This window comes from Thrips palmi, unplaced genomic scaffold, assembly GCF_012932325.1.
Source record: "Thrips palmi isolate BJ-2018 unplaced genomic scaffold, TpBJ-2018v1 HiC_scaffold_8, whole genome shotgun sequence".
Lineage (NCBI taxonomy): Eukaryota > Metazoa > Arthropoda > Insecta > Thysanoptera > Thripidae > Thrips > Thrips palmi.
Window position 1 is genome coordinate 10,197,121 of NW_023144635.1, and position 24,506 is coordinate 10,221,626.

The window sequence follows — 24,506 nt, forward strand, 5'->3', positions numbered from 1 at the left end:
AAATGGCACACGTTAAGACCGGGGCCTTGGAGCTTCCACCGTCCGCCACAGAGGGCGTTAACCGCGGGTCGCAGCAGACGACCCGCCGAAAGTACCTATCCTGTTTACCACTTATTTGGCTTATATAATCGTTGTCTCTCGTTTTTTATGTCACCTAACCATACTAAGTTCTTGTAAAAGCTTTCAAAAATACTCTGTTCGAGTCATTCTTCCTTTGTTTGGGAAGAATACCCCGAAACAAAATGCACACCCATTTCGCTGTTTGTGTTCGTGCCAGTTCGCGCGTGCGAATGCAGCGCTTGCCCACCGGCGAACGGAGGAAGCTCTCGATGGATGGGTAGCAGCTACTCCAGTCGGTTTCCCGTTTCTCTAGTGCGGCTAGAACGAGTACCCCCACCCACAGCCCCTTGCCGGCCGCCGAGGCCCCCCTCCCCCGGGACGAAGGACGTCACTAGAGAGGTTTACTTTGAGGCTCCCAGACTGTACTAACAGTAACATTGTGAAAATATGGGCGACGGAAAAGATGGCAATTCGAGAGGTAAAACAAAACGCAAGTCAAAAACCAGACGAAGCTTTTAATTCATAATAATACCACAACACTGTGTGAAAATATTACTATTAGGACACCGGGATCCCAGAGAAATGGTTGCAGCAAAAGATTGAAATTGACATTTAAAGCAAGATCCAGAAACGTGCTCATTGTTTTCTCCCCGGTGCAAGGAAGAAAAGTAATTACACTTGAGTTGTTCTTAGTATGAAAGTTGCAACATTTTTTAATACAAGAAATGGAGGCTGTTTGCGAATGGCATCAGAGTTCCTTAATTATTAAAATTTATGGCAACAAAAAGTTAAATACTCACTGGGTAATCAATCAAAAACATTCCAAAACTTGATTTTTATAAAAACATTAGCACTTCATTTGACAAATTTTAACTCTAAAATAAAAATGAATCATTAATGTGGAAGGTTTAAGGAAAACAAACAGCCACTAACAAATAAATCTCAACACAGACATTTAAAACATTCTTATCCTGCATCAGTTCAAACAAAACAAAAAAAGGAAAGAACATTGCAGGAAACAAACTAAAGCAACAAGTTAAAAGGAACAACTGAATAAAAACTTAATTTTCTGTACTTTTCCATTCTTGAAAACAACGCAATCCTCTTAAGGGGCTTAACTGAGCAATAACATTGTGTTGTTGTTGAGTCAACTGGAATGACGAAAGTAGAGGACACCTCTCAAAAACACTGACTAAAACACAAAACAGATTGACATTTCTTAGATCATCTCTTACATCACAGACAAATGTTGACTTCCCAAACATGATTGAAACACAAACAAAATATACAGAGTGATTTCCACAATCTTGCCAATCTTCCATTGCTCAGCTAACCATGCAGTAAAATCGATGTGCTTGAAGTTCACTAAACATTTTTGTACAGAGCTGGATATTACACAAAGAAAAATTAAAAATACACTAGATGCTGCAAGATCTTTTACACAACCTAGCAGAGAAAAATTATAACAAACACAGAATAACACTATATCTGTGCTAGTATCCATGAATAAGCCATACACAAAATAAAACTTGGAGCAGACTGAAAGAATGCTAAGCAAGTATAAACTATAATACAAAAAAGAAAACAAAATATGGTAACTTGGCACATAGCCAGTTCAACTTTGGCATCTGTTGACATTCTCATTACACAAACATAAGGTAAAAATGAACACTTCATTTTTGTTAGAAAGAGCCAAAGCAACCACAGGTTGAACATAATTCTTAAAACTTCAGAGAACCCAACATGTACATGTACATGCTTTTGAAGGAACATCAGAACTGGGTTTCTCAAATTTTAAACCATAACTTATCAAAACCAAACAAGCCAAAACTTTTTTAAAACCGAAGCAATACACTAGATAGTTCCCCAGTAACAATGATTTGATTTTAAAAATTCAGACCCCAAATACATACAAGAAAAATGATTTTCCCCCCATGCAGATGAATTAACAATGCCCCATATATTAAATACATTTCATTTGAGTACAGTTTACACAAAAGCCAATACTACAAAGGTACATAAGAGTCAAGAACCAATAAAAGCAGAGAGCACATTTAAAGAAATACCACTCAAATTCTCTTTAACAGACATTTAAATTCAGACATTTGAATGACTTTGTTTTGTTCAATAATGCAGGCTGCAGAGTATTTTTTTCAAAAAAATGATGAACACAATTAGCGAAACCAACTAGATTAGAAGCATAAAATAAAGAGTCTTGGTATTATCTACTTCACACAGAGATGAATAAATCATCCAATTTCAGATCTATGTCTAAATGTATATTTTATGTTGGAAGGATGAAGAGAAATCCTGGCCACAAGACATACATTACAAAACAAACCCATTTTTTTTTACTGTGAGGGTGCAGAATGAGGATTCTCTGGTGCAGGAGAAGGGTCCCTGCAAATCCGTGACGTCATTTCTACTAAAGGTTCAAGTTCCCTTGTACCCACTAGATCAAATTCACGGACAAAGTAGTAAAAATGTTTGTAGCAGGTATTCACATGGGGCTCCTGAAACAGTTAAAATTAGATAACATATGGGAAAGTTGTAGGGTTAGATAAAGGTGTCATAAAAGCAACTTACAGCGCCAATTTCTACTATCCTGTCAAAGTGGTGGATGTACACATGCACAAACACCCTGAACAGTCTAGTCAGAATTTTTCTACAAAGAGCTTGAAAAGTTTTGGGGAAAGGAACATCTGAAACAATACAATTCATGGATTAAAATTACTATTTCAAGCTTGACCCTGAACAAAAAATTTAAAATGAATACATCACCCTACATACCAGTGGACACAGGAAAAAGTGTTTCATTATTTATTTGAGCCTCTATCCAATCCATCAATAATGACACATATTGAGGGGCTGGCAAGGGGGTCGGTTTCTTGTATTTGTTTCCATCAGCCCACAGGTATTCAAACTTGGGACCACCTGACATCGCTGGACATGATGTTTCAGTACAATACTCAGCAACTGTCCCATATATCAAGTTAATCCGGTTGAAGAAGTCAACAACTAGGATATAAAAAAAAAGTTAAAACTATCTTATGAGAGCAAATAACAAGGGATGAATGGAAATTAGAATGTTTATCATACCATGGACAGCAATCCAATCATTCAATTCTTCACCTGGTGGTAATTTGACAACAGCTCGTAAATTAATTCCTGAACTGAGAGAGGCTTGAGCTTGCTTGTGCAACGAATGGCGTAGTGTTCCTGGAGAAAATTTCTTTTTGGGGCGGAATGTCTGTGGGAGCAACAAATTTCAAAATTGAGAAAATCATGTCTGCAAGTACCACATTATACGTCTGATTTTCGTAACAGGCTAAATGAGTTAAATTACCTGCCCCTTCTGGAAAAACTCCATAAACCCGTTAAGAGCCATGACAACGAAGACCTGTCAAAAATACAACTCTGTATTCATGCAAACATAACCCTGCAACACTTCATCTGGGCGACGTGACCGGACTTCTTCAGAGGAGGCGGGTAATGCGCCCTAGATCTGGGAAAGATCAACGTCACCCAAATCCCTGAAAAGCTCAAAATTCACACAAACTTCGCCGTCATCAAGTGACGGCTTTTTCCCTGAGACCGCTCTGCTTCTTTCTGACAATAACTTTTCTAGCCTTATTCGTAGGAGGCTTTACACACAGTAAAGACAATTGAAGTGTGGTCTGTTTGTTGTACCACATAACCTCTCAAAAATACGGTCCACCCAGTAGTTCATCAAGTGAAATTGGAACTTTCTTCTATAGTTATGGCTGAGGAATTGCATAAAAAACTGCAGCAGGAGGTGGAAAACTTCCAAGCTCTTCAAAAACGTAAGGATTTTCCTCGTTTGAAATCTTGTCGGTCTTGTCATTGTTTTCTCATGTGAAACTCGAGCACCGCATTATTATCATTCGATTGATACTTTTAGCGAAATTACCTCAGTTGTCTTGCTTGTCTTAAGTGAAACGAGAATTATTATTTCGCTTGAGTTTTTTCTCCCTGTCACACTTGTTCATTTCTTCGTTTTCTGAATGAACCGTACTGTCAGAATATGCTTCCTCCCTATCCTATATAAATTTACCTGTCTATAATTGTGCTGTCTCTCTTCTTTCAGAGTATCAGAAGACTTTATCAGTTCGTCAGCAGCTTGGTGGTCAACTCTTCGAAAATGAAACTGTGAAAACGGTAACTACCCTATTGCCTAATTTGCATTGGCGTGCTAACGGATCAGGTCTAGCAATCAAATGAAATCCGTGTTGCATATTTGTTTTAGGAGTTGGACCTAGTTAAAAAGGATCAAGAAGTTTACAAGTTAATAGGTCCTGTTCTAATCAAACAAGATATTGAAGAGGCTCTCCAGAACGTGAATAAGCGTATGGATTACATCAAGGGAGAACTGTAAGTTTCTACTTTCGGTTCAACTTTGTTCTTTTTCTGTCAGCATTGTCTTTCACGTCTTGATTTGTTTCAGAAAACGAGTGGATGACACTATCACAGATATGGAGAAGAAACAGGACAGCCAACGAGATGTGTTGAATAAGCTGCAACAGCAGTACCAGAAAGCGCAACTGGTAGCCGCCACTAAGAATTAAACTTTGTGACATTGGAAAGGCATTATGTATGAGGTATCTGTGATTCACCCATTAATCATTTCCTTGGAAAACAGAAAATTCAAAATCCAAAGCAAGCAAACATATGTAAAGCTTTCACTTTTGGTTGGTCACAAGTCTTTTTTCATTAGATGGTTGTACCTTCTTGCTTACTGAAGTAATTGTTGAAACATTCATAAGAATTACTGTGTCATTTCTTTTTCATTGAAGTTCTAGAGTGTTTATTCCTAACATCTTAACAAGAATTGTCTCCATTTTATTGACTAAAATGCATTTACCTGTTGTAGTTTGCTGTGAAAGGACGTGAAAGTAAGTTATTCTGTGGCATTGAATTGTAAGAGAAATGTGTAAATTAATAAGCATAATACAGCTTTTTTATCTTAACTTAAAATATATTTCTGAAAATTATTGCAACTCTTGTTGAGAAAACAGCCTCTCCTCTTTCATATCTCAATGATACATCAAAATTATTAGAACTGTCAAACACTCAACTTCTTGCAGTTACATTATTAATGAATATGATAGATGGCAACATGAAATGTCGAACAAGAACTGTAAGTTAAGCAGGTTTGTATTGTCATAGTTTTAAATGTCGCTTAACCTACACGTCTGATTCTATGAATCTTTTTCTGCATACATGCTACTTTCTACTTTCATAATAGGAGGCCGTCAATTTTTAAACTTTGACCAGAAGGTCTCTTTGAGGTGGTATTTGGCATGGGGCTCAGAGAGCTATCATTGATTGTTTGATTTCAAGTAAGCCCTTTCTTTGATATGTAGCAGCATGTACAGTGGGAATCCCCACAGGACATCTGCTGACCTGGCACTTTGTGTTAACAATAGCTGTAAACACTATATGGGAGGGTGAGAGGTATTAGATGCAATTTATCAATATTTATACATTTTTATATATAGATATATACACATATACATGCAAGTATGCATATTTAAACAATCTAAATGAGAGTATACATAATTGGAAGGTAGAAGAGAGTGAAATAGAAATCAAGATGTAGTTACAAGTCATAACTCCAATATAAAAAAAAGCAAACAAGTTTGATCTAATTTTCTTCTACAGTACATAACGATGCATCAAGCCGTTATGGATGTACACTGACTTAAGTGACTCGAATAATTATAATAGTAATAAAAAGTGACAATAGACTATCTAGATGTCAAAACAATTTGGAATAACAGTAACAGTTTATTATGTACAATAAATTCATAACAAACTCTAACACAAAATCAAAACAGCACACAGAAAAGTATGATCACGGCCTCAAATGAGGATGAATGAGAATGTTGCAGCATAGTCACACACCATGGCACTTCGCTTTATATTCAGTTAGGCCATGGCCATACTCCATCACGAGCATGGGACATTGGGACCCAGCAATTCTGGCTGACATGCATGGATCCCAACTGAGAAGGCCTTTCCACCAATTTCACCTCCACTAGAGGTGAAGGGGGGGCAGCAAAATGATAACGAATAGTTAGGAAATGATATCACCACCTCAACTATAACGACAAGAAAGCGTATCAAAAATAAGTCCTGCTGTCTGCCTCTCCACCAAATCTTTACCCGCTTTACACAAAATATAAAATTTGGATGAATCGCCTGGTCCGGTGTAGTGGGCCATGTGGTGGGGTTTTGGCTTTTACTCGAGGACGCAGGTCCGGACGAGGGCCTCGGTGACGGAGTAAGGGTCGCAGTTGGACGAGGGTCGGCGGTCCTCCAGGTAGCCCTTCTTCTCCTCGGCCACGGAGCGAGGGATGCGCACACTGGCGCCACGGTTTGCCACGCCTGCAAACAAAAAGGCAAAAGTCGGAGGATAAATAAACCTCATGTAAAAACAAAGAGCGAAACCAAAATTTGGAAGGCGGATTGTCCCAACAAAATTCAGTATCTTGATGACATTTCAACTTTTTGGAACCCAACACACGCCAAGATGCATTAAATAATGAAATGGCGCCAGCAACGGGCCCAGTCGATGTCCCGAGCGAGAGACGGTGGGAAGGGAGGGCGTACCGGCGGAGAAGTCGTGGATGGATGAGGTCTCGTGGCGGCCAGTCAGTCGTCGCTCGTTGTCCTTGCCTCCGTTGGGGTCGTAGGCCTGGATGTGGCGCAGGTGGTTCTTGGAGAGCTTGTCGATGGCCTTCTCGATCTCACTGTCAGGACACAGCACGAGCGGAGTGAGTACACTCTGAAAGGGGGCGGCAGTTCCCACAATGGGGCGCCGAGACTCACATGATGCCGTTGTCCGCGCGCATGGACTTGGTGCTGAAGTTGCAGTGCGCGCCGGCGCCGTTCCAGTCGCCGGGCATGGGCTTGGGGTCCAGGGTGACGACGATGCCGAACTCTTCGGCCACGCGGTGCAGCAGGTAGCGCGCCACCCACAGCTGGTCGCCGGCGGAGATGCCCTCGCAGGGCCCGACCTGGAACTCCCACTGCACGAGGGCGGCAGCGAGCGGCGCGGACAGCGTTAGCGACAGAGGTTTCCACGGGCAGAGCGACAAGGCGTCGAGACGGAGGCGGAGGGGAGGCACGTACCTGGGAAGGCATCACTTCCGCGTTCTCGCCAGCGATGTTGATGCCGGCGTACAGGCACGCCCGGTAGTGGGCCTCCACGATGTCGCGGGCGTACACCTTGTTGGCGCCCACGCCGCAGTAGTAGGGGCCCTGGAACAGCCGAAGGAAGGCATCGTCAGCGTCAGCGCGTCAGCACAGGCCAACCTTGCAACAGCCTCCGTTCGGCGCTCCGGTGCGCGGCAGGCGAGTCTACCTCGCAGGCGCCTCGACAGCCTGGGAGGTAGGCAACAGACTCCGTTCAGCGCTCCGGTGCGCGGCAGGCGAGTCTACCTCACAGGCGCCTTGACAGCCTGGGAGGTAGGCAACAGCCTCCGTTCAGCGCTCCGGTGCGCGGCAGGCGAGTCTACCTCGCAGGCGCCTCGACAGCCTGGGAGGTAGGCAACAGACTCCGTTCAGCGCTCCGGTGCGCGGCAGGCGAGTCTACCTCACAGGCGCTTCGATGGCTTGAACTTGAGCTTGAGCGGCTGGACTACCCGTTTCGGGAGGCGGCCAGAACCAGGCGGGAGGTGGAGACCGAAACTCACCTGGGGGCCGGGGAAGCCGTTCTTGGGCCAGCCGAAGGGCCTGCCGTCCATGTCGAGGAGGGTGTACTCCTGCTCGATGCCGAACCAGGGCTTGTGGTCCTTGGCGGCCTCCATGGCGGCGGCGCAGGCGGCGCGCTTGTTGGTTTCGGTGGGCTTCCTGTTGCTCTTGTAGGTGTCGCACATGACCAGCTTGTTGTCGCCGCCGCGGAAGGGGTCGCGGTACATGGCGACGGGGTTCAGGTACGTGTCGGAGTTGCTGCCCTCAGACTGGAAGGTGGAGCTGCCATCGTAGTTCCACTCGGGCAGTTCTGCCGGCAGAAGCGAGGGAAACAAATCAACAAAACACCAGCAAAATCTTACTCCAACAAAAACGAACATTTGTTTTACGAAATTCGAGGGGCTGAGAAGTCCACGGTTTGAGACGGGCACTTAAAAATTAAAACATGGCCGCTCTGCGGGGCGTCAAGGTCACGAAGCACTCGGGGCCGCGCTGGGCACGCGTGCGCACGACGCGCCACCCCGATCCCTGGAGGCGACTGCGGCAGGGAGGGAGCGGGAGCAAAGGAGAAAGGGGGAGGGGTGAAGGGGGTCGCGCATTGCGGTATGGCGGCTCCCGGCACGAAACCAAACCGCACTGGGGAATCCAATAAACCGCCTGGGCGCGGTCTGCACCTGGTCTGCACGCCGCGGAGTGCATGTGGGGCTCCCGCACTGCAAGTGCACTCAAGTCAATAGGCCGCACGCCACAGGCCACCAGCGCGGTGCGCGGGCTCGACCCCCACGGCCCGCACGCTCCAGAGAGCAATATGTCGATGGGCAGCGCGCCGAACACGACGTACACGGCGTCCTTGGCGTCAGAGCTGGCCGCCGACCAAGGACACGGGCCGCGACCACGCCCACTCCACCGCCACCCCGCTCGCTGGCCGCCGCCGTCGGCTCGCCGTCGGTCGGGGTGAAAGAGGACCTCCCCGCCACGGCCGCCACCCCACCGTCGTTAGCCGCCATACCCGAGCACACCCACTTTATCACCTCCCAGCGGGCAGAGGCCGAAACCGTGCTTTGGCCGCTCTGAGAGAGCGCGCGCGGCGGAGCGCTGCTCGGAATCAGCTTCTGGAGACCGAGCCCCTTCCTTCCGCAGCATCCTCGCAGCATCCCTGATGCAGGGCGAGTCTCGGCCGAAATGCGATTGGGGATTGGGGCCTAGTCCCACCCCCGGCCAGGGCAGGCCAGGGGCAGCAGAGGGGAAGGCAAGGGCGACTGCGCCGAGCAACAGCGAGTACGCGGCCAGTCGAGTGTCCCTTTACACGATAAGAGGAAAGAAGGCGAGTAGCGGCGCGCTGGCGTGGTGGCGCAGGGAAGTCCCGGCCCGGGTCCAGAGTCCGCAACTTGTCGAAATCTCCCAAACTCGAGGGCCCGTGGCGCCCGTGCACTGTACGCCGCCAACGCGTGCATCGCCCCGTCCCCAATCGCGAGACCGCGCGCGAGACCCCTGCGCTCCACGCCGTCTGCAAGGAGCCAGACGCCGCCGTACAGTACTCGGCACTCACCGGAGACATCCTTGGGGATGAAGTCGAGCGTGCGGCTCTTGCAGCGCACGTTCTCGCCGGTGCCGTCGATCCAGATGTAGGTGGCCAGCACCTTGTTGGCCGGCATGGGCAGCGTCATGAGGCGCTGCACCACGGCCTTGTTGATGGCCGCGTTGGGCGAGTTCTCGAGCACGCCGTGGGACGCCATCTGCAAAACGAGGAGCACGCCGTCAGCCAGGCTCAGCGAGGACCGCGCGGGGAGGTCGCGCCGAGTTTTCGCAAGAAAGTCGATAAAAAGGGCGCGACAAAGTCTCACTATTCCCAAGTCCACGACGAGCGCCTAGCACGGGGCTCACGGAGGCAAAATAAAAATTTCAGAACTGAGTTTAAAGTCCAGCTTGAGGCAGCGAGTCGCCGGGCTGGGCCGGGAGGAGCCGGGCTGACCTTAGGATCTGCAGGGCGAGGAGGCCGGTACCGCACGCTCTGGAGGTTCGACTGACACTACACTGAGCCGCGCGCCGCGCCGCGTTATGCTGCAGCCGGGGAGTGTCGGCGTGGCGGGGCGGGGCGGGGAGGGGCGGGGAGGGGCGGGGCGCCCCGTCGAGCCCCTGGCTGCCGGGGCCCGGGGCCCGGGGCCGTCACCACGCCGGCAAAGCGGGAGTGGGGGGCCGCGTGCGGCGCGGCGGACTAGCACGGCCGCGACATGTGAGATAACGCCCAAGTCTTCACGAAAACAACAAAAATCGCCTTCGCCGCCGCCAGAGCCAGCTGGGCCAGGGCGGCCGTCCCGGGCCTCGACGGCGAGGGCGGCGGGGGCGGGGACTCGCAGCGCCGGGGGGGCCTTCCCTCGCCGCGAGCCCCGACCACCCCATGCAGGGCGTCGGCGTCAAAGGCCTGCCGACGGGCGCCGGCTGGGCGCGCGCGGCGCGGCGCGGTCGCTAGGAGAGAGTAATAATGACTCGGGCCGCCGCCGGCACCGTCGGCCTGGGTCTCTATTTACCGCCGCGCGCGAGGGAACATTTCGCACGCAGTGGATCGCTCGGCCCGGGCCGGGCCGCCTCGAGCCACGCAGGATACATGTGCAGCGCCAGATAAGACGCCCGGCCGGCGACGCCGACGACGCCCTCCGGCCCGCACCGCCCGCACGGCCACAAAGACATACTCCGAGGGCAGCGCGACGCCGGCGACGCGTCCGCGTCACGGGACGCGCCCTGCCTGGCTGCCCGACTCCTGTCGCCAGCCGCCGAACGATCAGCTGATTTTCGCAGCAACAAAAGCAACACCGGCCGGCGCGGGCGCGGCGTCTGGAACCGGAACCCTGTAACCCTGGAAGCGGGCCAGGGAGGACGCCGCCGGCCCGCTCGGCGGGGAGCCCGTCCGTCCGGACTCACACGGCGACGTGAGGCGCCTTCCCAAAAAGCGGCTTCGAACCGACGGCAGACACGTGACCGACCAGACAGAATTAAATCGCTGAACGAGAAAAACGAGACCGCGTCGCCAATTTCGTCACCCGGCCGCCGCGCCGCCGGCATCGAGACCGTCGTCGTCAAGCACCAGACTGATTCCGAGAGTCGTTTTCGTCGCTCTGTCTCTCTCGCACCTGGACGGGACGCCCCATGAGTGCGAGAGAGACAGAGCGTATCAGTCTGCAGCGGTCCGGTTTGACAGCACGACGCTGACGGGAGGGGGCTGGCTGCCCGGCCTACTCCAAAATGTGACACTCGAAAGACTTGACTTGTGGGTGTTATCGATATCGCTTCCTCGGCGGCTTTAACAGCCACGCGTCTTCGGATCGCAAGATAGTCGCCAGCGAGAGGGCTCCACAAACAGACTGTTACGTAACCAGGCCACTTTGGAAGTGTCCGTCGACCCCGCCGCTAAAGATAACCAATTCAGCAAAGCTCAGATTAAAGCTCTCCGCGCCGCGACCGCTGCCATCAACCATCAGTGTGGCGTGGCATGGGGGTGCACACACTGTACACGCCACGCGCTCGCGCCGGGCGCCGGAAAGCGCCGCGTAGGGAATCCGTGATGGGGAAGTTGGAGTGGGAGGGGGGGAAACCCCGGTGCGAAAGCTCCAATGGGAAAGGGAAAACCCCGAAGTGAAAGCGCCACTGGCAGGGCGGAAAACCGGCCGGCAGGGCGGACACGCAAACTCACACACACAAATGCGCACGCACACACTATGGTCGCGATGGAACCGCCATGATTAATTTAACAAGCCTCGTTAGGGCGGTCGATGTGCGACGAGCCCGGCGGCCCCGCCAGGACAGCCAGGACAGCACGTCCCGGCGTGCATGATGTCATCGGAGCAGCCCCTGTCGAAAGCCCCGGCGGGAATCTCCCGCTTGGGGGAAATTTCCCGCACCGACTGCTTTAGCTTTCTCCGCTTGGAGCGCGTGTGGAGGTATGGAAACCTTTCGGTTCGGCGGCTACCGCGGGACGCTCTCGGTGCGCAGTTATCAGCGAACCCTCTCTCTATCTCTCTCGCTCCCGATGATAGCCATCTGCCGCGCCAACAACAACAACAGAGCCCGAGCAGCTGGAAGTGAGTGGGCGTAGTCGAGGGGCTCTCCGCGGCGAGGCACAGTGGGCCAGAAGACTGGTGGAGGCGGCCAAAACTCTGGTCGCGTTTTGATCTCCAGAGTCGCTAAACAGGACTCGAACCGAACGTGTGACCCCACCAATGGATTCCTCGTTCGGAGAGCAATCCATGGGTGGGGTGGGGTCACACGTTCGGTTCGAGTCCTGTTAAGCGACTCTGCAGGTCAAAATTCGTTTCAGTGTTTTGTCCGCCTCCACCGGTCTGCTGACCCACTGTGCGAGGCCCGTTTCTCGCTCTGACAATGGCGCGGCAGAGCGTGGCAGAGCCCTAAGGTCACGCGGTCCACAAACCGTGGCAAGACGAAGACGCGGGCCGGGTCAAGCTCAGAGACTCCAATCGGGTAACGAAGTGGACGAAAAACATACCCGCACGGCAGCGGCGCGAGATCCAGACTCAACCCGCCCCGCAACGCGCATACCCGACCCGACCCGACCCGCGCCGGGCGGCCTAGCCCGCTCGAGACTCTGCGGGTGACGCTTACCCGCAAGTCTGGAGATGCCCGCACGCCGCCTCGCCCCTGCAGGTAGGCAAGAAAGGTCGCTGGCCTGCGTTGCGGGCTGCCTATTTTCGGGCTGTGCGGGTAAGTGCGGGTGTCGCCGCTCGCCGACCGCTGCCTCGGCGTTCGGCTCCGGCCCAGCTTCCCCCACCACAAGCGCGCCGGCCAACGCTCGGCCAACATACCCGCACTTCGTTACCCGTTTGGAGTCTCTGGTCAAGCTCCCCGGCGAGCCGACTGCCGTGTCGACGGCTCGACGCGCGAAATCCGAGTGGCCGAGCGCTGGGCGCGACCTTGTCGTGGAGAGGGGGAGGGCAGCAGCGGCAGCAGTCCCAGTGTGTCAGTCGCGCCGCCGCAGGACGCGTGGGGCAGGACGCGCAGGACTGGGCCCTGACTTTTGACATTCCCTTCGGCCTTCCCTAACAGCCCGCCACGCAGCCAGCCTCCCGGTGGCGGCCTTTGGGCCCCTTAGGGCCGCCGTGCCCGTCACTTGTTTTTCAGTCCCATGTCGTTCGTTAATGCCGGAAATAGCAGCTCCGCCCAATTGCTGTGGGTGGCCGGCCGGTCGGTCGGCCCTAGCGGGAAGGGAAGGGAATGGGAGGGGGGCTTCAATTGCAAAATTGGTGTAAACCATCCCGACCCCGTGGGGGCCGTGGGGACTCTGGGGACGGCACGCGCGCCTCGGCCGAGAAGCTTCCATCTGGCCGTGGGACTGTGGGATACTGTGGGACCGCCACCAGCGCAGACTGGCCCGGTTCACGTTTCCACTCAAAATTTTCCGAACCCATTTTCCCGGGCGCAAGTGGTTGTCAGGAGCAGTTCCATCACGGATAGGCCACGCCGCGCTATAGAGAGCCGGACGGCGGACTGATTCCGAGCGCTGCTGCCTCTCAACGGGGCTCCCCATGAGTGCGAGAGAGACAGAGCGACGAGAGCGGCGCTCGGAAGCAGCCTGCGGAGCGTGGCCGGAGCCGGGAGTATGGCCCGGCAGAAGCAGCTCAAGTGCGTGCGGTGGCCGTGCAGTGGCCGTGCGGCCGTCGCCATGGCAACAGGCGCCCGCCTGCTGGACGACGCTCGGGGTTATAACGAGAGCGATTTCGCAGCGCTTGTCGCAGGTGCTACGTGATTCGTGGACGGCGAGGTGGGCGTGGCAGGGTGGGCGATGGCGGGGTGGGGTGGGGTGGACGATTTCGGGGTGGGCGATGGCGGGGTATGGGATGGCGGGGTATGGGATGGCGGGAGTGGGCGATGGTGGGGTGGGCGACGGCGGGGTGGGCGATGGCGGGGTGGGCGACGGCGGGGTGGGTGGGCCAGGGCGCCAGGGCGGCGACACCGACAGGGAAAAGCACCGGGCCGGCGGGTCTATCTTTACGGCCCCGACGACAAGCAGGCCGCGATGCAGCGCCGCACCGCGCCGCGCTAATCCGATAATAAGGTGACATTGTGACATTGGTTGGCGACGCCGGAGCGAAGCGCGCGTGCGCTTTCGTCGTCGCTCTGTCTCTCTCGCACTCATGGAGCGGCCCGTAGGGGTGCGAGAGAGACAGGGCGACGACAGCACTGTTCCGACTCGGCCTGCTGGTGCTGGCCGGCAGCGCGATAGTAACGCTCGAGTCTCGAGTGGCGTGGACTGCCGCCCAATCCCGGATCAAGGTAATCCTCGTCCTCGCCGTCCTCGCCGTCCTCGCCGCGACGTGACAAAATCGGAGTGTGCTAACAGCCGAGGCGAGGCGACGGCCGCCAATGGCCGCCCCGTGCCAAACGCCCTAAATGGCGAGTGGCCCTTTAATCGGGCGGAGTGCGAACAGCCGCGGCACGTGTGGGAGGGGGAGTGGCAGAGAAGTGGCGCGACAAGGCGAGGAGGGGAAGCAGACGGCGGAAACTGGCCAAAAGGCGAAACCATCCCGGTGGCGAATAATGTGTCATTCGGCGTCCTTGTGACACCGGCAAAAAATGACCCGGCCAGGTCGATTTCACGCACGTCGGCGTCGTCGGCGTCGGAGACCCGCCTGCGCGACTCCCAGTGGGCCAGAAGACCGGCGCCGGCACCAAAACTGTAAGCTTACTAAGCAGACGCGGTTTTAGCTCCAGAGTCGCTAAACAGGACTCGAACCGAACGTGTGACCCCACCAATGGATACCTCGTTCGGAGAGTAACCCATTGGTGGGGTCGGTCACACTTTCGATTCGAGTCCTGTTTAGAGTCCCTGAGGCTCAAAACGCGTCCGGGGTCTTGACCGCCTCCACCGGCCTTCTGGCCCACTGTGCGAGTCCTCGACGACGAGCTCGCTCGCTGCGCCGCGATAAGGCCCGGCTAGATTCGGCGGGCGATAACGGATACGCGCTGGCGGCGGATGGCGGCGGCGGCGGCGGCGGCGGCAGCGCTCTCCGGCGACGGCCAAGTGAATACGGAACTGGGTCAATGCTGGCACCGCGCCGCGACAACCAGAGTCAACAGGCGTGCATGGGGGCAGCGCGACGTGGCGGCGCAGCGCGGAAAACACGGCCCCCATCACGCAATGCATCAGCGCGGAAACGGAAGTTGGCGTCTCGAGGGCCGCGCACGTACACACACCCACTGACACAAACAGTCTACCGGCCGGCGGCACTGGCGGGCAGCAACAGTGCGCGTTCCTGTGCCCACGCGGGGGCGGGAGGGGAAAGGGGAGGGGGGTGCTGTCACTTGGGCTTTGACGGCCGGCTGCCGACGCAAGGCCCCGGCCTTGCAAGGGGACTGGCTGCTAGGCAGACGCGCCCTTCGCGTCTCTCCGAGGCCGGCCCTCCCGTTGACGAGCCACATGGACCACACAGCCGGCCCGAAGACCAGCTCCCGCCGGCGGCCAATACTCTAGACGCGTTTTGAGCTCCAGAGTCGCTAAACAGGACTCGAACCGAGCGCGTGACCCCACCAATGGATTCCTCGTTCGGAGAGCAATCCATTGGTGGGGTCACACGTTCGGTTCGAACTCTGTTTAGCGACCCTGAAGTTCAAAAACGCGTCTAGAGTTTTGGCCGCCGGCGCCGGTCATCTTGCCCACTGCGGACCATCCCGGATCGTCAAACATGCGAGCGAAATGTGCGTCCTTGAATGAGGCCCGGCCGGACGCTCTTTTTGTTTTGAAGCTCTGCGACTTGACTTGTTTTGACACTGCGTGCCTCGTGAGGCAAGCCGCAAACTTGCCCGTGACGGGTCACTCCACTCGAAATCGCCTGCCGCATCATCGAATCGAATCGGATCGCGTGCGCTGCGGGCTGCTGCGGGCGCGGCGCTCTGCTGTGCCACTACACTGTGGCGACCGACCCCCGCCGAGGCTGCGCGAGGCGACCTTAACCTTCACTCTAACGAACCTGCTCGTCTGCCGGCCGGGCCCGGCTTCCCGCTGACCCAATTAGTCGCGTCTTCGCATTTCCTTGCAGCTTCAGCGTCATCGTCCAGGCCCGGCCACGCCGTCTTCAGGCCAGCCTGGCCAGGAAACCGCAGCGCAAGGAGCACGCGGGGCGGCACACTGATTCCCTGAGTCCTTTCGTCGCTGTGTCTCTCTCGCACCTGTACGGGACGTCCCATGAGTGCGAGAGAGACAGAGCGACGAAAGGACTCTCGGAATCGGTCCACAGCATCTCTAGGGCAGGAGGCCGGTAAAAATAGCGCGGCCGCCGTGCCGCGGGGCCGCCGGGGGGCCCTCCGCTCTGTCCCGGGGCGGTACCGTCCTTGGAGGAAAACACTTTCCCCTAAGGCGGGCCGCCCAAAGTGGGACGATCGCCGTGCAAACAGTGTCCGCAAGTGTGTGCCTTTCTCCCCTCTCTCCCACACGATAAATGTCAGAGGAATATCAGATTCGTGCAGGGTGTGCAGGGTGTTGACGCGGCTGCCCAATGTTGCAGGACGTATCAGCCCCCTCTCCCTCCGTCGGTGACACTGACCTTACGGAGGTTGCGTCACCGCCCCCCTCCGCGGCAGGCCAAAGAGACCGGCTCGCAGCTGGCACCGCGCTGGCACCGCCGCCGCCCCGCTGCATCCCAACATCCCGAACGGCAGTCTCGTCGCCGTGCCCCTAGGGCCCATGGGTGCGAGCGAGACAGAGCGACAGCGGAATCGAATGGTTCGGCAGCCGAAGCGCCGCCGCGCCTATCGCCCCATCTGCGTTCCCACAGGGACGACCCTTCTTATTTACTTGTCAAACTCGTGGGGCAAGCCGTGTCCACTGTATTTTCGAGTGTGTGGGTGATGTGGCGGCGGTGGCGAAACTGTGGTGACGATAATGCTGGCTGCAGGATTCTCGAAAAGTACCGCGGGCGCGAGATACACGCCACACGCACCAGCAGCGGAGCGGCGCGAGGTGAGGGGAGGGGAGGGGAAGGCCCGGCCGGGGGGAATCAGCTGTTCGCGGCATGTTTGGGGGAGGGGGGGGGGGCGTTGGCTCGCGCCTGTGAATGCCTTGGTGGTCGGTGGGGCTCGGCGGCCACCAGCTCGTTGGCACTTGGTTGGCACCTCCAACAAGTGCCTCATCACGGCCCTCTGACTAGTCTTCGCCGTCCCCGCCCGCGCACACACACCAATCCTGTTCGAGTTATCTCGCCAGTGCATCTACACTTATCTCCGTCCCATTTCGATTTCATCGATGTTTTTACTTTTTCGAGACTTGTGGGGAAAACAGAACGCCTCTGCGGCGGCAAAACGCGACGCCAGCCCGCTGACTGATTCTGATTTTTCGACGCTCTGTCTCTCTCGTCCCCAACATAGGTGCGAGAGAGACAGAGCGACGAAACGACTCTCGGAATGAGCCTGCAGCAATTTCGCCCGCTTCGGAGCAAGTCCGTCGTGACGCAGGTCGCCGGCACAGCCACCGCAGCCACCGCAGCCGGTCCGGCGGGCTTGGGCTTTCGCAATGGCGGCGCGGCGTCTGGACAGGACGGCGGCAAGCCCGAGCCGCCAGCCAGCCGCCCTGGGCCCGGCAACAACGGGGAGGTCCTGGCGCGCCGCGTCTTATCGCCGCGATTACAAAAGCGGGTCATTATCCGCCCCTGCCGCCGTCCGCTATCGCCCTGGGGCCCTGCGGGGCGGGGCGGGGCGGGCGGGGCGGGGCGGGGCGGGGCGGGGCGGGGCGGGGCGGGGCGGGGCGGGGCGGGGCGGGGCGGGGCGGGGCGCCCCTTTCGCGCGCGGAGCTTTCATTCTCTCGCCGGCGTCGGGCAGGACGCGCCACGCGCAGCGCGGTCCGCTACCTGCAGACGGACTCGTCGCTCCGTCCCTGTTGCACCCACACGGGGCACGGGACGCACCACGAGTGCGAGAGAGACGGAGCGACGACGGCGAAAGGGCTGCACAGCGGCGCGGCGGTGATTGCGGCTTCTCGGAGGGCGGTGCGCCAGCGACCGGCCGCGCCAAGACCCGGGGCGCGCGGTGCAGTGCAGGTGCAACAGGTGAACCGCGGGAAAATGAAGGAGGCATCGAAAGAGAAAGTCGCCACTCCGAACGAGGCGGAGACGAAGACGGCCGAAGGCGCCAGCTTGCGAGAGTTATGCCGCTGTTATCTTGTTGTCTCGCGCGGCGCGGCGCGGCGAGGCGCAGTCTGCCGAGACCGATCAAGCAAGCTTTCGGTTGCAAAATGTTGACTGCTCGTTCGCGCCGCGCCGCTCCCGCAGCCACAGTGCACTGCATTGAGTTGGCGCGGCGCTGCTGTAAGTGTGAGGATGTGTCCGCGACCAAAATAACGTGTCAAGCAGAGGCGGCGTGTTGATGCCGCCCGCAAAACAAACTACAGGTGATCAGCCTTCCCCTTCCCGTCCACGACGTCGCATAAATATTTACCAAGCGGCGCCGGCCGTCTTGACTACAATCCCGACGATCGACCACCGAGCCGCTCCATCAGGCCTCCCCCTCCCCTCCCCCCGCCGCCTCGCTGCTGGAACGGCAGGCTAGACTAATCAAATGATTGAGTGGTCTAGAGGCGACGGGGCACTGCGACTGAGCGAGTGTGCAGTACACTCGACAGTTACCTAACGAGGCCGATCAACGTCGGCAAACGCAACCAGGAGAAGTCCATCTCGGTCAAGGGCCCCTGCGGCACCTTCGGCCTTCCGGAGATAGCAACACAAGGCACAGCGCTACCGCGAGTCAGGCCGCGGGACAGGCCGCATTTCAAAGTCAGATGTGCGGCGGGCAACGCCGGCAACGCCAGCGGGCTGGCCCACTGTGTGGCCCGGGCTAGAGCCCGGACGGGTGGACAAAGGCGGATACAGCACGTGGCTGTGGCTCCGTCGGGGTGAACAGGGTCCGGCCCACTGTGTTGCCTCTCTGCGCCGGCGGTACCCCGCGGCCCTGCGACATGGACTCGTCCAGGACGCGCCAGAGACCAGGCGCGGGTCCAGGGGGACGCGATGGGCGTGTATTTCCTTCCCTGAAGGCGGCCAACCCGCCCAAAAGATAGCCAACAAGTCGCACTTAGACTCTGTGGGTAGGCAACTTTTGCGAAGCCGTTCGAACCCGTCCCTGGATCCGCCCTTGGCAAAGGCGCGAAGGTCAAGGCTGTGCCGAGGCTGTGCTGGACCGGCAGCGCGTCTTGGCGCCGCGGCCACTTTTAGACTCGTCACTGTGATTCGCCTTCGCCGCCAAGAGTCATTTTTTACTGGCGTGCGGTTTATTTCGGTGCGAGCAAGACAAGTGGACATGGTGGCCCGGTCGGCGGCTGGACCGGTTTGGGGCCGGCGGGCCCCGCGGTGCTTTGCCGGGAGCGTGTCGGTCCACTGGGTACTGGGTGCGGTGCATCCCCAGCCTGCCCCAGCCGGCCGCTACCCTCTCCAGTGGAGTCTCCAGCGGAAGGTTTCGTGGGGCGGGGAGCGCCGGGGCGGCGGGCCACGCGTCCGCTCGCGCGCGCACCGGGTGGCCTACCCCGTCCTCCACAGGGGCTCTCTCCATTCTTCAACCACGACACGACGGCTGTCGTGTTGACATCGCCGTCAGCCTGCCGCGCCGTGGCCGCGCGCCAGGCGTCCTCCCGCGCGCGGTCATTCCGAACAGTTGGCCTGTCTCTCTCGCGCCCCTACGCGCTGCAGGCTGGCGAGAGAGACAGAGCGACGGCAAAAATGTTCGCCGTCCGGCGTCACTGTGCTGCCAGTCAAGGAGCCGCGCCGGGTTCCGTGTTGCCGTGGCGTTGCCGTGGCGTTGCCGTGCGGCGGGCGTGACTACTGTGCGGGCGAGGACTCTGTGCCGGGCCAACGCACGCGGCACGCGGCACGCGGCGGCCGGGTGGCGTGCGCGGCCCGACCGCGTGGCGGGGCCGTGCCAGCAGGGCGCTGTCATCGCTCAGTCTCTCTCCCACGCGCGTGGCGTCCCGCAGGGGTGCGAGAGAGACAGGCCGACGAAGCCGTGCGGAATCGGCCTGCTCGGTGTCTTGGCTGCTGGGCCTGTGGCGATGAACCCCTCCGCCACGCGATTCGAAAGGTTCGTTTTGTCGCTCTGTCTCTCTCGCACTCACGTATAGGCGCGAGAGAGACAGAGCGACGAATCGACTCTCGGAATCAGTCTTCTGGGCCTCCACTAGAAGGAGCCGACAGTGATGGCGCGGCCGCACCTGGCTCCCGGACGAGGCGAAGCAGGCGAGGAGGCAGGCCGATTGAAGCGGCCGTAAACCGAGTGGCAAAGTGGGCGGTAAACGCATCGCGGTGCTGCACGCTGCGCGGCCTGACTAAGGCACCGTCGCCGCTCTCCGCGAGTCTCTTGGACTCGGCCGCCCCAAGCGAGGCTCCAAACCAATTCAATAGAAGGCTCCCGCGCGGCGCGGGCCGCGGTCGCCGAACAATAGACCCGGCCTCGCCTAGGCCCGCCGAGGTCGACGTCAAGGTCGTCGTCAAGGCCGCGACCGCGCGCCGTGTTTGGCCTCCAAGGTTTGGCCCGGTTTGGCCTCGGTGCCCGCTCGGTGCGGCCCAACAGGTCGGCGTCGAGGTCGCGGTGCCGGCGGCGACCTGGGGCTGGAGGCGGCCGCAGGCCCGGGCCAGGCAGTCCTCTCTGGTGCCACTGTGCCGCGCCACGCGCCACACGTGCCGCCCGCCGCCGCGGCCACAACAAGCCGGCCAGCCCCGCGGCCCCCCGCGGCGCACAATTAGCCGATCGGAAAATTTGAGCAACAAAACAAAAACAACACCGGCTTGGCGGCTTGGCCCGGCTTGGCCCGGCTGGGCCCCACACTGCGACCGGCACACGTGAACAAACAACCCGCGTGCTCGAGCGCGTGCGCGTGATGCGCCAGAGAGCGACGCAAATATAGCGCGCGGGGAACATTGACCTTTGGCTTTGCGCGTTTTCGGACCGAAACACTCGGCGGGCTGTTGAGGGGAAAGGGGTGGGGGAGCTGTCACACAGACACGCCGGGCCGCCGAGCCACGCGGCAGCATAGCAACACACCATTGGATTCGCGAGGTGTACACTCACACACGCACACACTGTCGGCGCGGCGCGCTCCGCCCGGACCATCCGCGAGACAGACGGCGGCACGGCAGCAGCGAAGCAGCGACGCGGTATTAGCGATGTTTACGCCGAGCCGGGCGTGTCTCGCCGACTGATTCCGAGAGGCGATCTCGTCGCTCTGTCTCTCTCGCACCTGTACGGGACGCCCCGCGAGTGCGAGAGAGACAGAGCGACGAGAACGACTCTCGGAATCGTAGTCTGGCTGGCGGCGGCCAAGTTCGGCGACGTGCACAGCGAGCAGGAAGCGAAGAGGCGCGGCGGGAAAAACAGAGGCAGAAAGAAGGCGCGCGTGTACAGCAGTCAGCTGAGAGGACGGGTCGAAGGATCTGGCCGCATCTCCTGCGCCACTGCATCGCCTTCCCCCTCGGCTAATCTGCCCCGTCATGGCGGTGGAGTGCGCCGACTCGAGGGGGCAGGGCGGAGGGCGGGACGAGGGGTAGCGCGAAGGGTAGGGGCCGTGGAGAGAAAAGCGCTTTTGCGACGCGACGCGAGGTCAAGGGGGCAGAGGCCTGTGCAGCAGACTGTTTCCGAGAGCCGTGATCGTCGCGCAGTCTCTGTCGCACCTGTGCAGAGTGCCTCATGAGCCTCATGGGCGAGAGGGGGAAAGGCGAAACGACCCTCGGAATCGGTCTGCAGGTGCAGGATGCTCTGCGGACGGTGCACAGCATAGCGCAGTGGGCCCTCCAGCGGGGCGGCCAGGGCGGCCAGGCGGGCCAGCTAGGAACCGCAGACAGTGTCCTTGCCGGCGCCCTCCGACAAGGTCGCCGGGCCAGCTGGTCCTGATAGCGAGGGGAAGGGTAGGGAGAGGACCCCAGTCCCCCGAGAGGCTACGCCAGAAAGGGTGCACTGCAGTGGAAGACCTAGATAAGACCTGCCGCGCAGCTCCAGAGCTACTCGGACTTTACCACCACCGCAATGCCGCGTCACCACGGAACCACCCGCACCCGGCGACCGGGCCGCATCGCCGCATCAATTGCACCGTGCCTCCCTCAGTGTGAGTCATTCCGTCGCCGAGACACTCCGTGACTCCGTGCCGAGCTTCTGTGACGCGGGGCACGTACGCACGCCATCGCGTCCATAACTAGGTCCAATTTGAGGACATGACAGTGGGGCCGAGGGTGGGGGAAGGACGCCCGCGCCATCAGAGAGGCGAGCAGAGCGGAGCAGAGCCACGAGGGAATTCCCTCCACGAAGGCGAAGAAAGAGGCAGGCGCCGGGCAATCGAATGAGCGGAGGGCCGGCAGGGCGTTGTCGTCGCCTTGCCGCCTTTGCAGTGGCGTCGCCGCAAGTCACCGCACCGCAAGTGGCAGCGCAGCGCGAACCAGAGCGTGTAAATTTAGCGTTGGTGGCGTTGCCTGCTGCAAAACACCGCGGAGTGCGGCAACGCGGGCGGCGGCCACTCCGTCACCGTGAGCCTGCAGACTGATTCCGAGAGTCGTTTTCGTCGCTGTCTCCCTCTCGCACTCATGGGGCGTCCCGTACAGGTGCGAGAGCGACAGAGCGACGAGAGCGACTCTCGGAATCAGTCTTCTGCGGCTGAGCCGGCCCTTTGTCCCAGTGCGGCATGCCCGGTAGGCTCTGCAAATGAAGCGGTGGAGGCCGCGCACAAAGCATGCCGGCGAGGACGACGACGGCGAGGACGACGACGGCGAGGACGACGACGGCGAGGACGACGACGGCGAGGACGACGACCACGACGACGACGACGGCGAGGACGTCGGCGCCTGACGGCTAGGCAATCAAAACCCGGCCTCCCATCGTGTCGTGTCGCTCTGGTCGGCCCACCGCCACCGAAAGGAAAAGTGGCTCACGGCCGTCGCGCCGCGCCCCTGGCCCGGGCCCTGGGCCTGCCGGCCTGCCTGCCTGGGGGCCTGAGAGCCTGGGGGACCGCGGGAGATCCACCAGCAGGCAGACTTGCCAACAACACACGCGGCAAAAGTGTCGCACGCAGAAAATAAAAGAGGAACAAGAACAGGGAAAATATCCGGCAGTTCCCGCCATGGCGTGCGGCGCCCCGACACGCCCCCGGCAAAGCGACCGCGTCGGGGCGGAGAGGGGGTGGGGGCTGTTAAACCGCCGGCACCCCCACCCCACTCCAGCCCCCTCCAGAGAGCCCCCCGCTCCCCCGCAATCGATGCCTGTTCAGGCCGCGGTGTGTTCATGGCGATCGTGTTCACGCCGGCCGGGGAAGGGAGCGGGTTCGAATCCCACTTTCAGGCGTTCGTTTTTGTCATGCGATTACGCTTTCACGCCATTTTCTGGCCGATAATGAGGCAGGACCGACAGTGTAGGGGTGCGAGCCGGCCTCCTCCCGCGCGGCGGGCGAGCCCCCCGTCCGCGAGACCAGGCGGGCACGCGACAGAAGGGGGCGTGTCGGCGCTGGTCGCCGCGCGCTGTCCTATCCAGGGCCTCACGCAATGTTCCTCCAGCGAGGGGCGCGCGGGGGGCGGCGGAGGCGGCGGGGTGGCGGGGGCACACAATCGATATGCCTCCAGTTGACCTAACCTCTTTCAACTGCATTCCTCGACCCCTGTCAGCGGAAGTCCAAGGGGCGGATGCCCGAGCCGGACAGCGCCAGGACAACGCCAGGGCAGCACCCCCATGTCTGGCGGGCTGGCTCAGCTGCCCCCTGTGCCCCCTTCCCCCTCCCCCTCCCGACGACGGCCTCCCGCCAAAGATGCACTGGGGATGGGTCTGACTGGGCCTGACGGGCCTGAGCAGCGCGTTGTCCTGGCCGCAGCAAAACAAGACAAAGACCCCCGCCAGGCTCGACGACGCGACGCGGCGCGGCGCTCCGGGGCGCCCGCGCCTGCGCGCACCTCATGAATAATTTGGCGCCCTGCGACGCTCCGTCCTCCAGCGCCAGCCCCGCCAGCCAGCCAGCCCCAGCAGACGACAAAGGGCGTCTGCTCGGGCCGCGGCGTCGCTTCACAACACTCACCGCTCGGCTGCTGCTGATCCCCGACAGAATAGTGTGTTGCGCTTCAAGCTCGCGTGGCTATCGCTGGCTGTCGCTCGGTCCTGCTCTAGCGCTGCTCGGGCTGCTCGCGCTCAGCTGGGTTCCCACGCACTGGCCGTGCAGTGCTCGTGGCTCGTGGCTGTCACTCCGCCACGCTCCGCCACGCCCCGCCACCGCCCGCCCGTGTTTTGGACGAGGAGGGGACTGTTGTTGTGCGGAGGAACGGGACGGCGGAACGGAACGGGAACGGACCGCCGCGGACCGAAGACACTTGCCTTGCCGCTGCGCGTTGCTGCGCGTCGTCTTCGGCTTGGTACACCACCATGCGCCGTCAGTGGTGGCGGTGGTGGCCCACCTCGCCGAAGCCAGCGAAGCCAGCGCCCTGGCCGTGTCCGAACACCCGAGCGACCCGAACGGCCCGAACGCAGCTCGGCTCGGAGTGAACCGCGCGCATGCGCGGGGCGGCGGGGCACTGCGGGGGCGCGGTCCGCGTCCACCCGTTCCCCGTGTCCGCGGACTCCGCTAGTTGCGCCCCTCTCCGCCGTCGCCGCCACCCCATAGCGCCCTGGCCGCGCCGCGCCGCCCCTACCCCGCCCCTCCCCGCCCTGACCAGCTGTTTGGCGCCGCACAGCCCGGCACAGCCGCTGCAGCCCGACCAGGACTTCCCTGCTCGGCGCCCCGC

The 24,506-nt window shown here is 58.8% G+C and overlaps 3 protein-coding genes across 5 annotated transcripts; 1 reads left to right on the top strand and 2 right to left on the bottom strand.

Annotated features, from left to right (window-relative positions):
• Positions 1-555: 555 nt before the first annotated feature.
• LOC117653144 (MOB kinase activator-like 3) lies at positions 556-3,671 on the bottom strand. Its single transcript, XM_034398567.1, has 6 exons — positions 3,533-3,671; positions 3,407-3,460; positions 3,160-3,310; positions 2,851-3,078; positions 2,647-2,762; positions 556-2,573 (listed from the first exon to the last, which is right to left on the bottom strand). Exons 2-6 carry the CDS (start codon positions 3,446-3,448, stop codon positions 2,412-2,414), a joined length of 699 nt encoding a protein of 232 aa, XP_034254458.1. The 5' UTR covers positions 3,449-3,460; positions 3,533-3,671; the 3' UTR covers positions 556-2,411.
• A 36-nt stretch (positions 3,672-3,707) lies between these two features.
• On the top strand, positions 3,708-5,072 carry LOC117653145 (prefoldin subunit 6). The gene is made up of 4 exons (XM_034398568.1): positions 3,708-3,884; positions 4,169-4,239; positions 4,328-4,452; positions 4,526-5,072. The coding sequence occupies exons 1-4, from the start codon at positions 3,821-3,823 to the stop codon at positions 4,644-4,646; spliced, it is 381 nt and encodes a 126-aa protein (XP_034254459.1). The 5' UTR covers positions 3,708-3,820; the 3' UTR covers positions 4,647-5,072.
• A 260-nt stretch (positions 5,073-5,332) lies between these two features.
• On the bottom strand, positions 5,333-24,026 carry LOC117653143 (glutamine synthetase 2 cytoplasmic). 3 transcript variants are annotated; one of them, XM_034398564.1, is made up of 7 exons: positions 23,807-24,026; positions 9,326-9,512; positions 7,779-8,086; positions 7,216-7,344; positions 6,913-7,112; positions 6,694-6,833; positions 5,333-6,468 (listed from the first exon to the last, which is right to left on the bottom strand). In XM_034398564.1, exons 2-7 carry the CDS (start codon positions 9,510-9,512, stop codon positions 6,323-6,325), a joined length of 1,110 nt encoding a protein of 369 aa, XP_034254455.1. In that variant the 5' UTR covers positions 23,807-24,026; the 3' UTR covers positions 5,333-6,322. The 3 variants fall into 3 exon arrangements, with proteins under 3 accessions (XP_034254455.1, XP_034254454.1, XP_034254457.1); XM_034398563.1 differs by lacking the exon at positions 23,807-24,026 and adding an exon at positions 9,749-9,861; XM_034398566.1 differs by lacking the exon at positions 23,807-24,026 and adding an exon at positions 9,621-9,643.
• Positions 24,027-24,506: the final 480 nt, after the last annotated feature.

What these genes read in the sequence shown, in the direction of transcription:
- LOC117653144 (XM_034398567.1), bottom strand. Translation starts at nt 3,448, where the DNA reads ATGGCTCTTAACGGGTTTATGGAGTTTTTCCAGAAGGGGCAG. An exon ending in TGATTGGATTGCTGTCCATG is followed by an intron (nt 3,079 to 3,159) that starts GTATGATAAACA and finishes TTTATATCCTAG; the next exon opens with TTGTTGACTTCTTCAACCGG. An exon ending in GGATAGTAGAAATTGGCGCT is followed by an intron (nt 2,574 to 2,646) that starts GTAAGTTGCTTT and finishes TAACTGTTTCAG; the next exon opens with GAGCCCCATGTGAATACCTG.
- LOC117653145 (XM_034398568.1), top strand. Translation starts at nt 3,821, where the DNA reads ATGGCTGAGGAATTGCATAAAAAACTGCAGCAGGAGGTGGAAAACTTC. An exon ending in AAAATGAAACTGTGAAAACG is followed by an intron (nt 4,240 to 4,327) that starts GTAACTACCCTA and finishes TATTTGTTTTAG; the next exon opens with GAGTTGGACCTAGTTAAAAA. An exon ending in GATTACATCAAGGGAGAACT is followed by an intron (nt 4,453 to 4,525) that starts GTAAGTTTCTAC and finishes GATTTGTTTCAG; the next exon opens with AAAACGAGTGGATGACACTA.
- LOC117653143 (XM_034398564.1), bottom strand. Translation starts at nt 9,512, where the DNA reads ATGGCGTCCCACGGCGTGCTCGAGAACTCGCCCAACGCGGCCATCAAC. An exon ending in ACGGCTTCCCCGGCCCCCAG is followed by an intron (nt 7,345 to 7,778) that starts GTGAGTTTCGGT and finishes CGGCTGTTCCAG; the next exon opens with GGCCCCTACTACTGCGGCGT. An exon ending in CATCCACGACTTCTCCGCCG is followed by an intron (nt 6,469 to 6,693) that starts GTACGCCCTCCC and finishes TTTTGTTTGCAG; the next exon opens with GCGTGGCAAACCGTGGCGCC.